Raw genomic sequence first — 14,533 nt, forward strand, 5'->3', positions numbered from 1 at the left:
CACTCTCCTGGCAGACAGAAGATGTATTTTACCCTTCCAAAATAATGAAAGATCTAACTTTCCAGTATTACACAGGTTATGGACAGGGAGTTCAGGACCAAAATGCACAAGTCTTGCACCATGTTTGAAAGAAGGTGGAAGTTGCCTACTTTTGGGACAGGATCCTGGGAACTGTGGTGCCTCTTCCCATAGCTTAACAGGTCTGAACTGGAGTGGGGTTTCAGGTCCCTTTTCTTGTGCTTTTTACTTTTGTGTTGGTCACAAAAGCCTTCATGTCTGTTGATTTGCATACTGTCAGTATGCAATCTAGTCATAAACATAATAAAAATCATCTAAGAAGGGTGGGGTTTTTTTGGCAAATCTTATTGTATTTTGAATGCTTGATTTAGTTAGCTGCAATGGGAGAAACTGGAATACTGGAATTTTTCCTTATCAATACTGTCCTTAAAAATTATTTGTGTACAGACCGAAGGAAGCTGCAAAGGCCACATGCTCCTCTGCCAGAGTGGAATTTCCATGAAATTAAGAGACACACAGAAGTCTGCTTCCACAGTTTATTAGTACAAACAATGCATACACAAGACTGTATATTTGTTTGAAGACTGCAATAGATTTCTAATTTAACAACTCTGTAACAAAATTTAACTAAATTTGACATTTATGAAAATATAAATCTCTGATTGGGTAGGTTCTCCCAACAATACAAAGTTTACATAAAAACATTCAATATGATCTATTAGTTGCAAACCAGTTAGGAAAAATCATTCAAGTCACTTAATATACTATATTGGCTTGTACACTGAACATTCACACACTACATTAAGTTCTAGCTTAGCATTCATTTCTTGGAAATTTGTGATATGGAATTCTGATTTAAAAAATAAGATTATTCTGTTTAAATAATTTGAAATAGGGTGCGTCATCTTTAAGATATGTAAGTAGGGGAAATTTTTCTTACGCTTTCAGATGTTGTCCAGTATATTTTTTTTACTTAGGAAAATGTAGTGGTTTTTTTTACAGCATTTGTCATTATTTCACAATTTCTGCCTTGAAACTGGTAAAACTGTACAAAAGGCTCAGAACAGTTTCTAAAGCAGAAAGTGAAGGTTGTATGCATGTGAGAGTAAGAAAAACCTATTACAAACTGGACTAAGAAGGGACCTGTTGACAGCCTTTACATTTAGTGGAATATTTCAGCAGGTACACAAACAGTCTCAGAGTGTTTGGTCATTTGATCTGTATTTATCATGGGAAAGAAGAGAAACAATACTAAGGCAAATGTTATATGGACTAATACATGGCATGTCTGAAAACTACCAGGATTACTTTGGAGACATAGGAGATACTTCAGACTTTCTTACAACAAAATGGACAGTAACCTTTTAACATAAAGAAATTAATGTCTTTAAGTGTTCATCAGTAACATCCTTCTCTTTGAAAAATTTTCATTACGACCTGTACTAATACACACTATGAAGACGAAACATTTCCCTAAACCAAAAATAAAACCCCAATCCCTATACTTCCTTTAGAACTTAGGACTCTTATAATTTTTATCACAATACAGAAACCTGAAATCCCTGCATGCAATTTAAACAAAAAAGCTTTCATTCTGTTCATTGAGGTGAACAAATACTTGTTGCCTCACATGCTGACATGTTAGCAACTGACTGGCACCTACTCCTTTCAGCCCAAAGATTAAACCCAATTAAAAAGAAAAATAAAAGTAGATATTTTTAAAATGATGATGGAATGTATCAAGTGTTCCAGGTTGGCAGGTGACATCTTGTCATTGCACCATCAAGCAGAAAAGCACATTTTTGCAAGTGGGTATAAAGTTGACTGTTAGCTATAGACCCATCTAGGTGACTTGGAATATAAAATAGTGGTCTGACTTCTCACCAATCACTTAGAGCTTTAGCTCTATTTAAAACAGTCTGTCAACCACAGATATTATCACCTAACTTCTGTAATAGCATAACAATTTTGATAGTATTGCTAGAAATTTTTAATCAAGGCCCTGGTGAAATTCTGGACTAAACCTTGTATTCCGAAATTAAAAAAAAAAAACCCTGCAGCCCCTTTGCTTTATGTTTGCTTTTATGTTTACAGAAATGTAAGACAGGAAAAAAACAGCTGGTCTGCCCTCTGCTGTTTCTATCTGTCTTCCAAGAAACGCACTGATTTTTACATTAATTCAGAAGACATACCTAAGCAAGTGTACTACTCAGATAAGCTCACCCCGATGGTTACTCAGTTGTCAGATGCAAAACTGTGTCTGCAATCTATGGCTGAGCACACTTTCTCATAGCAGTAGCTGTGTCTTTTGGTTGGTGTTGCTTCACTCACCTCAGCTTCTGTAACTGTAATGGGGCTATCCCTTGCAAATACTTCTGTTGACTCCCTCCAAATGCAGTCTGCAGTCACTTTGAAACTATAATTGTGACACTTTGGCCTAATCACTTGTGTTGCGTTGTTGAAAATCTGACGGCTGTTTGAAGTAGCAATTTTGATTTTCAGTGCAGCATCAACTCGATCCACTACAGTGTAAGTACCTATACTTCCATCATCAAATCCAATAATAATGTTTAAATGTCTCTGTGAGAGTGCAAGAAAAGTGGGAGTTTTATAAAGAGAACAGGCACCGATGTTTTTGCCATCTGCTAGCCTCATTACAATTAAACTAGAGACTGCACCATTGTCATCATCTTCTTCCCCACGGCAACAAATGTACACCAGGTAGCGGCCATCGCGAGACAGCCTCTGCCGCCAGATGACACCTGGAGCGTGAACCACACGAAGTTTTCCGCTGTGTAGATCAAGCACATTGATGTTCTCATCACCACGGGTTATAATTCCTAGCTTCCCATTTGGAGATATTTCAAAGTCTTCCAATTTTTTTAAGAAATTGGTAGGCAATTGTACACGTCTGCAGATGACTTCCTCTGTTAGGCTCCAGATGTTCACACTTTCAGTAGATGTTATAAATACTATAATATCTGGGCAGTCTGGTATCAACTTAATGTCCACAATGCTTGCACCATCATCACAGCAAAACTTCTTTGTTATACTGCCTGTCCAGAGACTCACTGCCAAAACTTTGTTCTTTGCCATTCCAACTACAAATGTATTTGCAGTTGTTATAAATGCATTCTGTAAGGCAACTAAAATATTGCAAACCCTATGTCCTGTAGCCAGTCTCCAGACTCTGGATGCGTTTTGCTCACAGAGAGAGACTACAAACTGGTCATTATGAGTAATCATTAGCTCTGAGATTTTTTGCCCATTAATGCGAAAGATATTTTCACCGCTAACCGTGTGCCATACATACTGGCTGCATTTATCATCTGATGTAACCATTATCTCTCCAGAAGAGGTCAGCACACAGTTTTCAACAATACCTTCATGCTTGAACACAGCTTCAATAAATCCAGTGCTGAAGTTCCACTTATGGACAGAATCTGATCCATCCAATGTGTATATTAATTCACCTCTGGCTGGCAACACCAGTCTTTGGATGGGTTTGCCAGACTTGTCAATATTGGACATAGCAGTTATGATGTCTATATCCCAGATAGAAAGGACACCACTGGTGGATAAGGATAGCAGCATGTTATGATGATTTGATTTAATTAGCCTGACTATAGTTCCTGAGATTTCCTGTAAGCTTGCCATACACTGTCCAGTATCTCTTCTCCAAACAAAAATGGCTGAGGTATTTTCCATTGAAGCAATTATACAGTTGCCATTTTTGGACAACACGGCAGATATAAAGCGCTCATTGTGTTTAGCTCTAAACTTTTCAGCCACCTTCCACACACGAGTGTCAAGAAGTTCAATGCTGAGAGCCTTACAAATTAAAATTGCACTTTGGTCTTCAGAAAGCTCTATGCTGACAACTTCGCTGTCTTCTCTTCTGCAGTCAAAGTCATCCGTAAGCTGGGGTTTTGCAATTTCCTCTGTATTCCAAACAGAGAGGCTACCCTCACTGTCCACCATCACCATTTCTTGGGCTGTGTCTAAAATGAGAAGGAATTTCACAAATCCACTTGAAAATTCAGAGGTCACAGTGGTCAGCTTCTCTCCACTGCCCAAGTGGAAAATGGTTGCGGTGTTCAAATACTGCCCGCAGAATGCATAAACTCCATCTGGAGAGCACTGCACACAGGTCACTTCGTACCAGCAGTGGAAGTGATAGAGAGGCCAACCATAAAGCAGATCTATTACAGTAACATCTTTACTGGCCTCCAGCCAAGCAAGCGCATGGTTGACTGATAATGTAAATCCATTTATAAAACTGGCGTCCCCTGCAATTCCACAGTGTTTTGACCCCTTAATTTCCACCTCAGAAAGAAGACAGGAATTTATGTTATCATACACCAAAAGAGTGTTGTTTGTCGTAGCTACTACAAGATACTTTTCATCACTACTAAGCTTCATCCCTAAGATAACAGATGGAGCAGTTGTAATTTGCCTTAGTAACTGGCGGGTTTCTACATCCCAAGTGCTAATGGAGCCATTTTCTAAAGCAGCAATAATTGTGCTGGGATTAAATGTAGGCAAAATCTCAGTGACATGCATGCAGCTGGATGACAGCGGCAGGCGTTCGGGGCTGTAAGTCACATCCATGGAGGAATGCAAAGGGACAATAGAGCAGTACTTGGGTCCATCCTTGTCACATTCTAGGAGGAGATGTCTGAGTTTGGGCAATGAACTTACTACTGGGAGAAGTCTCTGCTGCAATTCAGCGGAGAGTGAACCTGGGTATTTTACTACTTTGAACTTTATACTGCGGAGGGTACTGGCCAGAAATTTCAGCTCCTTTTCTTGAGAGTAAGTGTAAGCTAGTTCTATGTCAGAAAGTGCTTTATCAAACTGCCCTATTCTAATCATGGTGTACAGCCAGCTGAAGTTCATGATGACTCCATACAGAAGATCATCAGTTCTTCCACATCTTGTTAAGTGATGAATGAGCTCTGTCATTTTTCTGTGATTAATAAAAAAGATATCAGGTTCCAATGGGTTACACTGAAAGACCCAAGGCTGATCTGGAGCCTGCCTGTCAAAAGCCACCTGATCCATGCAGTGCTTTTCATCCTCGTTCATGCCTCTACTGGCACGGTCAGGACAACCACTCAGATATTGGTCATTGCTGTGAAAAGGTTTTCTTCGTCCACCTGACCAAACACCAAGGAAATACTCTGCCATGATTGTGTGCATTTCACGCAAGTCTTCTTCATTGTGCAGGTACAATTTCTGGGCAATTAGTTGCAAGTGCCTATTTGCCCAAAGAAGCAGCGTTACATTTTTCACCTGTCGCTCTATTAAGTACCCCTGTAAGCCCTCCTTAAGTCTTGCAATGTATATATATGGAATTCTCAGTGGGTTACTCTCTCTGACTCTCTCATTCAGTTCATACATAACACTGTTGTCAAGGGCTAAAATATCCTCCAGTTCCATTTCACTCAGGCCAGATTTGGACATAGTGATGTAGCCAAGTGCTCTTGACAATAGTCTTGACCCACACTTGTTTTCCAGTGACCAAAACAACTGCTCTATGCTTTCGTGGACAGTAACACAGAGGGAGGACTCATCCACATCCTTGTGAGATCTCCAGTGCCTGACCTCTCTGAAGGTTAAGTTCACAAACATAGGCAGTGTGCACTTGGAGAATGCCTCGTTGACATAGATTTGTTGCCCTGATGTTACTTTCCTTTTAACTCGCAGCAGCTGATGTTTCAGTACTTGACTACACATCTTTCTGTCCCTTGCAGTCAACTCAATATAGTTACTTTCTTCATGAATAAGGCACCTCAGTTTTTGCAGGATCCCATGCTTGTTTGGCAGTGTTGACAAAATTATCCGTACTGAACGTGGAAGGTGAATGGGAAGCCACCAGAGCTTTCTACCATCATCACTATCTGTTAGTTGCTCTAAAGCATCAAATATAATCACCAGTGGCCTGTGAAATGAAGACTCATTCAAGAGATTTATGAACAAGTCCCGAAGGTCATGAATCTTTTTTGGGTAACTTTGTACGAGGCAGCGATAGTTGACTGCTAGTTGTTCACAAATGCTTTGAAGTATATTCTTCAGATCTGTACTTGTTTCAGTGGATCCCAAAAATCTTATAACTACCACAGGGTCAGAATCTGGTCCCATCTCTTCTTGCAACCAGGAATAGGCCTAGAATATAGAGCATAATTTAGTGTATATCTCAATGAAGCATAGTAACAGAGTTTATTAATAGTGATAGTCTATATATGAATAAACATTTGAAAATATTACTGGTTGAATAGAAATCCTTTCACTGGCAGAATCCAAGGCAGGTGCACTGAATGAAATTCAAATAATGTATCATCTTTGTTTAGCTCAAAAAGGCTCACATCAAAGGGGACATGACTACATTTGTTTTGGCTAAGCACATGATACAGATACATTATTGAAAGGTAATATTTTTCTGCACGTGTACAATAATATGCCAAATATACATGCTATTATTTTTATTTTATGTATGGAGGGCTGATAGATCTGTTGAGAAAAGAAAGAATTAAACTAAGTTTGCCTTTACACACAGTAATGCTCTCAACATGACTTTAGTATATAAGACACTTATTTACCTTCTTTGCTGCTTCAGCTAACAGAAGAGTCTTCCCTGTGCATGGTCCTCCATATATGATAAGAGGGTTAATGTGTCCTATTTTTCTAGGTAAAACATATTTGTGAACAATGTTTAATGCCTCACATCTGTATTCATAAAAAGTGGAGTACGTTTTACATAGCGATGAGTGTTGAAGAACTTCATCGTACAGCATGTCTGTCTCCGTGTCAAAATTCTGCTGCACTGTAGCTTGGATTATGTCAATCATGTCTTCATAGAACTGTTTACCAAGTCCTTCAATGTAATGGCTCTCCACTTCTTGGGAGTAACCCAGTTTCATGTCACAGTGGGTCACGGATGTGTACACTCTCAGATTGGACGATGCGACAATGGTAGGAATGAATTCATCCCTGAGCTTGATCAGTTTCTCATGGGCTTCAGGATCTCGTAGAAATTTCCCAGCTTTATGTACCACGTCCATGTATTTTCCCATCTCTGGAATTTTAACAAAACGCTCAATGTTGGCAATTTTCCGGATGTAGCAAACACACTTCTTTAGGAAAGCTGGTGTTTGTTTACCCAAGGCAAAATCAAGTTCATCTTCAATAGCTGAGGATGAAAAGAGAACACAGAGTCTCTGTCAACTTTTCTTTATAAACAGCTCAAGAACATGCCCTACCCCCAACAGGCAGACTCGATTGCATTTGTTCTCTGTAGAAACAGAAAAAACAAACACAGAGAATTTGCTTAGTGCTTTTGTATGGGTTTTAGTCTTAAGCAGCATAACAAACCTTTTTTTCCCCCTTCAATCATACGAGAAATGCCAACAGAAATATATTTTTATGTTTGTGGAAAGGTTGACAGAACAGACAATAAATGAATACATAGAAATTGTTAGTGTGAACCTTACCAGAGGAAAGATATCTCTTTGCTTGGCTGTGTTTCATTTTTCCTTTCTCATACAGCAATTTCACAGCAGTCTTAAAAATCTTCTTAATCTCTTCTGATATATCTTGCCATTTGTTCTCATTCATGGAATTTGAAGAAGATTCCATCTTTTAAAAATATCCATAGTTAAAAAGTAGGTGTAATACATACATATACAACTTCAGAAAGAAGTCTAATATTCAAGGCAAAAAATAACATGGTAACAGAGAAACACAAACACTAACAAAAATCAATAAAAGATAAATGTTTTATACTGCAGATGATGATATTGTATTCCATTTTAGAATTTTAAGAGTTAGCTCCTTGGAGTTTTTTCTAAATCCCTAGTGTAGGCAGCTAATGCAATATTTTTCAAGAACAAGGCCAATAACACCTTTATAGAAAGAGGGTTTTGAAACTCAAGCCTGAAATAATAATAAAGCAGCAGCAATACTGCTAAAATTATTGCTCCTTTAATGAAACGTAATAATGATAATAATTTAAACTTGCATCTCAAAACTGAAACTGGGGTTCCGGGTACCTGTAATTAAGTGCCTTCTATTAGTGACCATATTTTAAAAATGCAGGATTACATGTGACATTACGATCATTCATTCATTGCTATAGTAACACTAATCTCAACTGTTCATCAGAGAAGAACTCTAATACAAATTCACTAATACTTTCAGATGGTATCTTGCAAATGCCATGCTGGTGCTTTCTGTAAAGCAGCTAGGTTTCATTTACTGCTGGTGAAATATTTCAGGGGTCTCCAGTTTCTTTGGAGTGTGGAATCTCCAGGACAAATTCCCTAGCAACTCTTTGTTGACAGAGCTGACTATCTTTTATTACTTTCTGTAAGTTTATGAGCTGTATCTCTGTGTTACACCTTTAAGTTGCAACATCTATGTAACAGGTTTAAGTTATGAACATCACTTTTAAGTTAAGTTATGAATATTAAGTCATTTAAGTAATGAACATATTTTTATTTAGTAACATATCAGTCAGTAGCTTCAGGAAAAATTCAAAGATTTAAGAACAAAAACCCCCAATAATATAATATACACTCAAAATGAAGTGAAAACTTTTAAGGACTTCATTTTTTGTACACTAAAGTATGTCCTTACGTATATATTGAATGTGTAAGAGGTAGAACTGCGCCCTGAGAAATAGATACAGTTTTTATCATCATCAATTAAAGACAAATGCATGCTTTAAAAATTATAATTAACATTGTTGAAAAATCTTCTGTTATAGTTAATAAGTTAAAAGTATGATATCTGACTCAGGACAGTGCTAAGCACTTGTTTGACAGGTTTTCTTCTATAGGGATAGAAGGGAAAATGTGTATTTCCTCTGCAAGTCCTGTTCATTGAAATCTAGCAAATGCACAGTAAAAAGCAGAAGAGCCTGAGTTCTTCCATATTACATACATCTTCCATATTACAACATCAGGGAAGGGAAATCTGTACAACTGTCCCAGTAGCCCTAACAGGGCACAGATGGCCCAAGTTCACTTGCTCTAGCTATCAGAGAGCACATCAATGCAGGACTCATGCTCCTTGGTGTTCTGTGGCTGCTCCTTCACCGTGTACAGGAAAGGGGCACCACAGCAGCAGCTGTTCAGCTGTGGACAGGGGTGTAGAACCTAAGTCAAAGCCAGCAGCAAGTGCCTGGCCTTGAGTACTGCCTGCCACTGCAATGGCTAGAGAACATTTTGTGAGCAGGAGACTGTGACTTACCGTGTTCTGGTAGTTCTTCAGCATTTCTGACTTTGGTCTGAGGTAATATGCTGGCGGCACTGCGTTCTCATCCCTGCAGTACCACTCTTCTAAAATCCTTGTCTCTAGCTTGGCCTCTATAGCAGCATCCAGGATCATTTCAAATTCTGCTGACTCAACCTCCCCCGGTATTCGGATGTTCCCATACTTCTCTCCCAATAGGCCCTATGTAGTTACAGAAAAGTAGGGATTAAATTTTTCTTTTTTATTATGCAAAAAGCATTCTCAGGATCTGAATTTCCTAAAAGTAGGTCTGGTAGTAGTGTAATGACTTTGAAATCACTAGGAAGGGAAACAGATACTGTGTGACAGGAATTACTGTTAAGGGTACTGTACTGAGCTGTGTTTTACTATGGCAACTTAGAAAATTTCAAGTAGATGCATTGTCTCTCATAGTACTAACTAGTAGTTAAACAAAAAGCATTCAAAAGAATGAAAAAAATAGCCAATATACTTAGCATGGTATTGACTCATGTATTATTGAGTTCCATTAGTCACAGGCTGAGATTATCCTCACATGCAAAAGCAAATTGACATTGTGGCTTATACCAGCAAGGATCAGTGTTGCAGAACCACAAGCTGCTTTGCTTGTGTCTTCTATTCTTGTTGTCTTTGCCCCAGTAGCATGCCACTGAATGAACAGTGGGACAAGGAGCAAGCAAATACTAAGCAGAAATTGATCAAACCCAATTTTCATACTACTGCATAAAAGTAAAGGTTTGTGGAAGTCAGTTCTTAAACTGGGGCACAGGAGACATTTCCCTTAAAAAATGAGGATTAAAATACTGGTGGTGGTGGCCTAAATGTAGATTTTAAAAATAAATTTATTCTGCAGTTTACTGTCTGTAAACATTTTGTAAAAATGTGACTGTAATGTCCTACAACTTCATAGACAATAGTGTTATAGGAAATTACTGCAATCTTTTGACAATTTTTTCAAATTTGTGACCATCAGATCAATTCTGCACTTGGTCCACGGAAGTCAGTGAGAATTCTTACTGAATTTAAAATGCAATTTTTAAAAATTCTTTCCTCATTTAAAATGTATTCAGCAAAGATCTTGTGTTAATGAGAAGGAGTACTTAATGTGGAGAGGAACCAACAGTATCAGAATCCTGATTTGAATCAGAAAGGTTTCTTGGTAAAGTAATGCGAATGCAAATATAGCAGTGCCCTAAAAATGTAAATGAGCATGTTTGTAAATAAGATCTAAATATGCATTCTTTTTAAACCACTTGTCATAATGAGAAGCTGTTTTAAACTGTTCCAGCAGAACACCCTGAAAATCAATAACTGATGATGATGATGAAGCCTGCTTCACTGATTATAAAGGCAGGAAGCAGCAGGACACTTTGCTGAACCCAGCTATGCTGGCACACAGCACTCCAGTGGCTCACCATGCCAGATGCTGCAGCCCCAGAGCAGACATCAGAGCAGTGCACCAACACTTCCTAATCCTTCCAGGGAAAACCAGTTAGCTCAGACCACACCTGACACTGTGTCAACTAACCTGGCTGATTTTTGCCTGGAGCACACTAGGGAGAACTCATGAACTACCATGCTGGCTCTATGGCAAGCAGTTGCCACCCTCCACAGAGCAGCACTGACAAGGAGCTACTGGACAGGAACAAGTCAGTGTCTGCCCCCTGCTCAGGAGAAGCGAAGGAACGTAGGAATTGTGATAGTTCATACAGCCCAGGACCCAGTTTCTGACAAGTTACAGCATCCAGGTCCTTCAAGAAGCTTCTCCAGCAGAGAGGCTGTAGGGGAAACTTGAGTTTTCCTGGATGCCCATTCAGATCCCACCATAGGTCCATTCAGGGCACACATCAAGGAGTCATGAGGATGGAATGTATGTGTTCAGCAACCAGAATCATATAATAATAATGAAATGAAATGAAATAAAATGACCCAGTCTTTCTATAATCTAAATTTATTTTTGATTTGTGATCATTCCAGCTAGTAGCTCCCCTCAGAGAGGGTTGTGTTGCTTCACATAATGAGGTAGCTGGGGAAAATTTCGAAGCTTTTACTGTTCTGATCTACTCATAGAGCCCTGTAATTTTGGAATTCTGAAGCTACAGAGGTTAAACAAAATATAGTATTATTTTCCTTCTTCATTTAAATGAGGTTAATAACTTATATCATGCTGAATTGGAAAGCTTCTTCACATTCAGGTTGACATAGAAATCGCATAAATTTCTCTCAGAGGAGCTTTTACCTTGTATAGAAATTATTACTTAGAATTTATTAGGCTCCACTTTTTCTAAACGTAAGTCCAGTGGATTCAATAGACAGTTCCCTCAGCAAAGATCAATAACTGGGCCCTTCATTAACAATACTAAAATGTCAACATTATTATGTCTGATTTTAATGTATTGCATTTAATCAACTAAATTTGTTTTAGAATTATTCTGTGTACTTTTCTGCCTTTCTGGTACAGGTTATGCTGTTCTCTCTTCACTGTACTATAGTTGAATAATGACTGGTTTCACTTCAAAATGAAATGACATGACTTTTTTTATACCTCTCATCTGTCATTGCAAAAGACTTTATGTAAACAATCTTGTATTAGGGATTATCCTCCTGACTACTTGAGCAAAACACAATAAAAAAGAACTTTGACATGATCCAGCAAACCCTGAATACAGTGCTGAGCAGGTGTATCATTTAGAGCAGGGTCATCCCAGGCACTGCACTGCAGCTGTGTTCCACAGAAGTTACCTGAGGTTTTGGTATTAATTCCTGACTCAATGTAACCATTTGAAGAATATTCTGGTAGAAAATTTTATGAGGTAGAAAACTCTTAATGGAGTCACTCCTTTGCTTTCTGGTAACTTCAGACCAGCCTCACCTACAGCCCAGTTTTACTGGCCCTTTAATGGAGGCACTGAAACAAACCTCTTCATTTTACTGGAGAGTACTCTTCATTTACTGGAGTAGTTTTCTGAAGGACTGTGGTATCACAGCCCAGGCTGGGAGCAGGAGGCATGCTAAGTGCAGCTGTTTTCTACTGAGAAATTAATGCTGAAATACTGGGTTACACCACATAAACACACCAGGCTCCTGGGGAACAGTTCTTCACCCAAATGCATCTCCTCTAGATGCACTGCATGTTTTCCATTAGCAGTGGCACTCGCAAATTTAAAAAAAGACTAAGGGGTATAAACAGACTATATGTATTTGCTGGAATTTTAATCCACTGTTTGTTTCTAAGGCTGCATGACAGACTTAGGATGGGTCCATTAGCAGGCCCAGGCTGTGAAAACTGCATCTTCCCATGTTAGAGGTGAGGATTGGAAGTACCTCCTTCACTTCATTCTTTTAGTGTCATTCTGGTTAAATTCCTATCTATCTGTATAAATGTAATCTATCAGGGTACCACAAAACCACCCAAACCTTAGAGGCCTCAATAAGAATCTCTGAACTTCACTTTTCCTTCAGGAGCTTCAGCGTCTAAACTCCATCTGTGTCAGAGGCTTGCACCAGTCTCTGGAAATATTTGCCCCATCTCCATTTCCCTATGCATTCAAGTAAATGCAGATTTCTTCTTAGAAAAATAAAGAAAAATGAAGCAACAGGATTGAAAGTAAACAGAATTTCTCACAATCTGCATGTTGTTTCATACTTAGTCTGTAAACAAGAATTACCATTTTCAGATCCTTTTGAAATATATTATAGTACTGAACAGTAAGAACCCAAAACTTCAATTTGTGATAACAACATTGTAGCATTTTGATGATTATTATAGGGAATTATTTTTAAAGGGAACAGTAATGTTTACACTGTGTTCACTATCAATAGACAGTTTTATATGCAGGCTCGTGAACCAAAACCTCCCACCTGATGAGTCATTTTCCTCTAATAGTAAAAAAACAAATTAAAAACTCATTAGATTGAAGGTGATTGAACTGTATAAGACGACCAGGCTGATAAATGTATAAAACCCTCAGCAACCATTTGTGTCTAACTAAACTTCACAGAACTAACACAGAGCAGCCTCAGCAGTAGCCTTGTTAGCTTTCACAGAATCACAGAATGGGTTAGGTTGGGAGCGACCGCAAAGATGATCTACTTCCAAGTCCCCAGCCTTGGGCAGGGACACCTTCCTACAGACAAGGCTGCTCAGAGTTGCATCCATTGTTGTTTCATCAGGAGTGCTTTGTTGAGGCTGAAATCACTATTAAATAAAGGTTAAAAACTACTGTCTGTACGATGGGAAGTATTTTTCATTCTAATATTCTTGGTGTGAAAGGACGTTAAAATTATAGGTGCAGTCACAATCATGATCAAAAGGAAGACACAAAGAAGATTTAGATTTAATCTTGATATATGAGGGATTCACATGGCATGTTGTATGATTAGCTCAGACATTATCACTAAAATATTCATGAATTCTGATGCCATACATTATCTTAAAGGAGAACAAGCTGAAATTTTAGATATATTTAATTCCAGCTAAGATATATGGTGGCAATTTTAATAAAAAACAGCTGTCAAATAACAGCAAATTATATTAATTACTGACTGCTTTAATTAATCTTTTTTTACGAAATTATATATTGACATCTGCAAATGAAGACATTTGACAAGTCAGATTTGTAATGATTTATGGAGTGGTTTCAGGTACTTGCCATCTTAAGAGCAACAATTTTTTTGCCGTTTTGCCAACAGAGATCTGATCCAACGATCTTTTGCTGAGTTACTTGGAATCAGTCCTGTGTCTTGGTCTTTGCAAAGACATGTGACACTGAAGTGCATACATATGGCCTCTCTGTCTGTTCTCAGAGGAGTCCTGGACTGCCAGCTTTTTGAAGAATAAGCATTCAACAAGTTATTTTTGAAGGAATGAAATCTAACCACAGATAATTTTTTAACAATATACTTCCTTGTGTACAGGACTAAGCACTCCTTAAACAATTTGGTTTTGCAAGATCCATGAGAAATTAGAAGTATTATTGTCCCCATGCAACACAGGAATTAATTGCAGGGAATTAAGCCTGGGCTGGGACAGGTATGCAATGGTTAGTCATAACCACATAGTGGAAGCAGATTTCCTAATTCTCAGCTCTGTCATTCTTACAGAAACTGCTCACTGCTGAAGGAGGAAAGCCTTGACCCCTTGTGATGACATCCTGAGTGACTCACATTTCAGCCTGCTAAATTAATATAAGCTTAGACTATGATCACTTTTCAAAGTAGAACAGCTCCATTAGGAGAATGA

The 14,533-nt window shown here is 38.4% G+C and overlaps 1 protein-coding gene across 1 annotated transcript in view; it reads right to left on the reverse strand.

Annotated features, from left to right (window-relative positions):
- Nucleotides 1–546: 546 nt before the first annotated feature.
- NWD2 (NACHT and WD repeat domain containing 2) overlaps nt 547–14,533 on the reverse strand; it is a 40,752-nt gene continuing 26,765 nt past the window's right edge. The window contains exons 4-7 of the mRNA XM_039699077.1: nt 9,271–9,474; nt 7,512–7,656; nt 6,621–7,210; nt 547–6,186 (exon numbers count right to left, since the gene is read on the reverse strand). Of these exons, the coding sequence (XP_039555011.1) occupies nt 2,254–6,186; nt 6,621–7,210; nt 7,512–7,656; nt 9,271–9,474 (4,872 nt within the window). The 3' untranslated portion in view covers nt 547–2,253. The remainder of the gene's footprint in view (nt 6,187–6,620; nt 7,211–7,511; nt 7,657–9,270; nt 9,475–14,533) is intronic.

This window comes from Passer montanus, unplaced genomic scaffold (assembly GCF_014805655.1).
Source record: "Passer montanus isolate IOZ18808 unplaced genomic scaffold, ASM1480565v1 scaffold13, whole genome shotgun sequence".
NCBI lineage: Eukaryota > Metazoa > Chordata > Aves > Passeriformes > Passeridae > Passer > Passer montanus.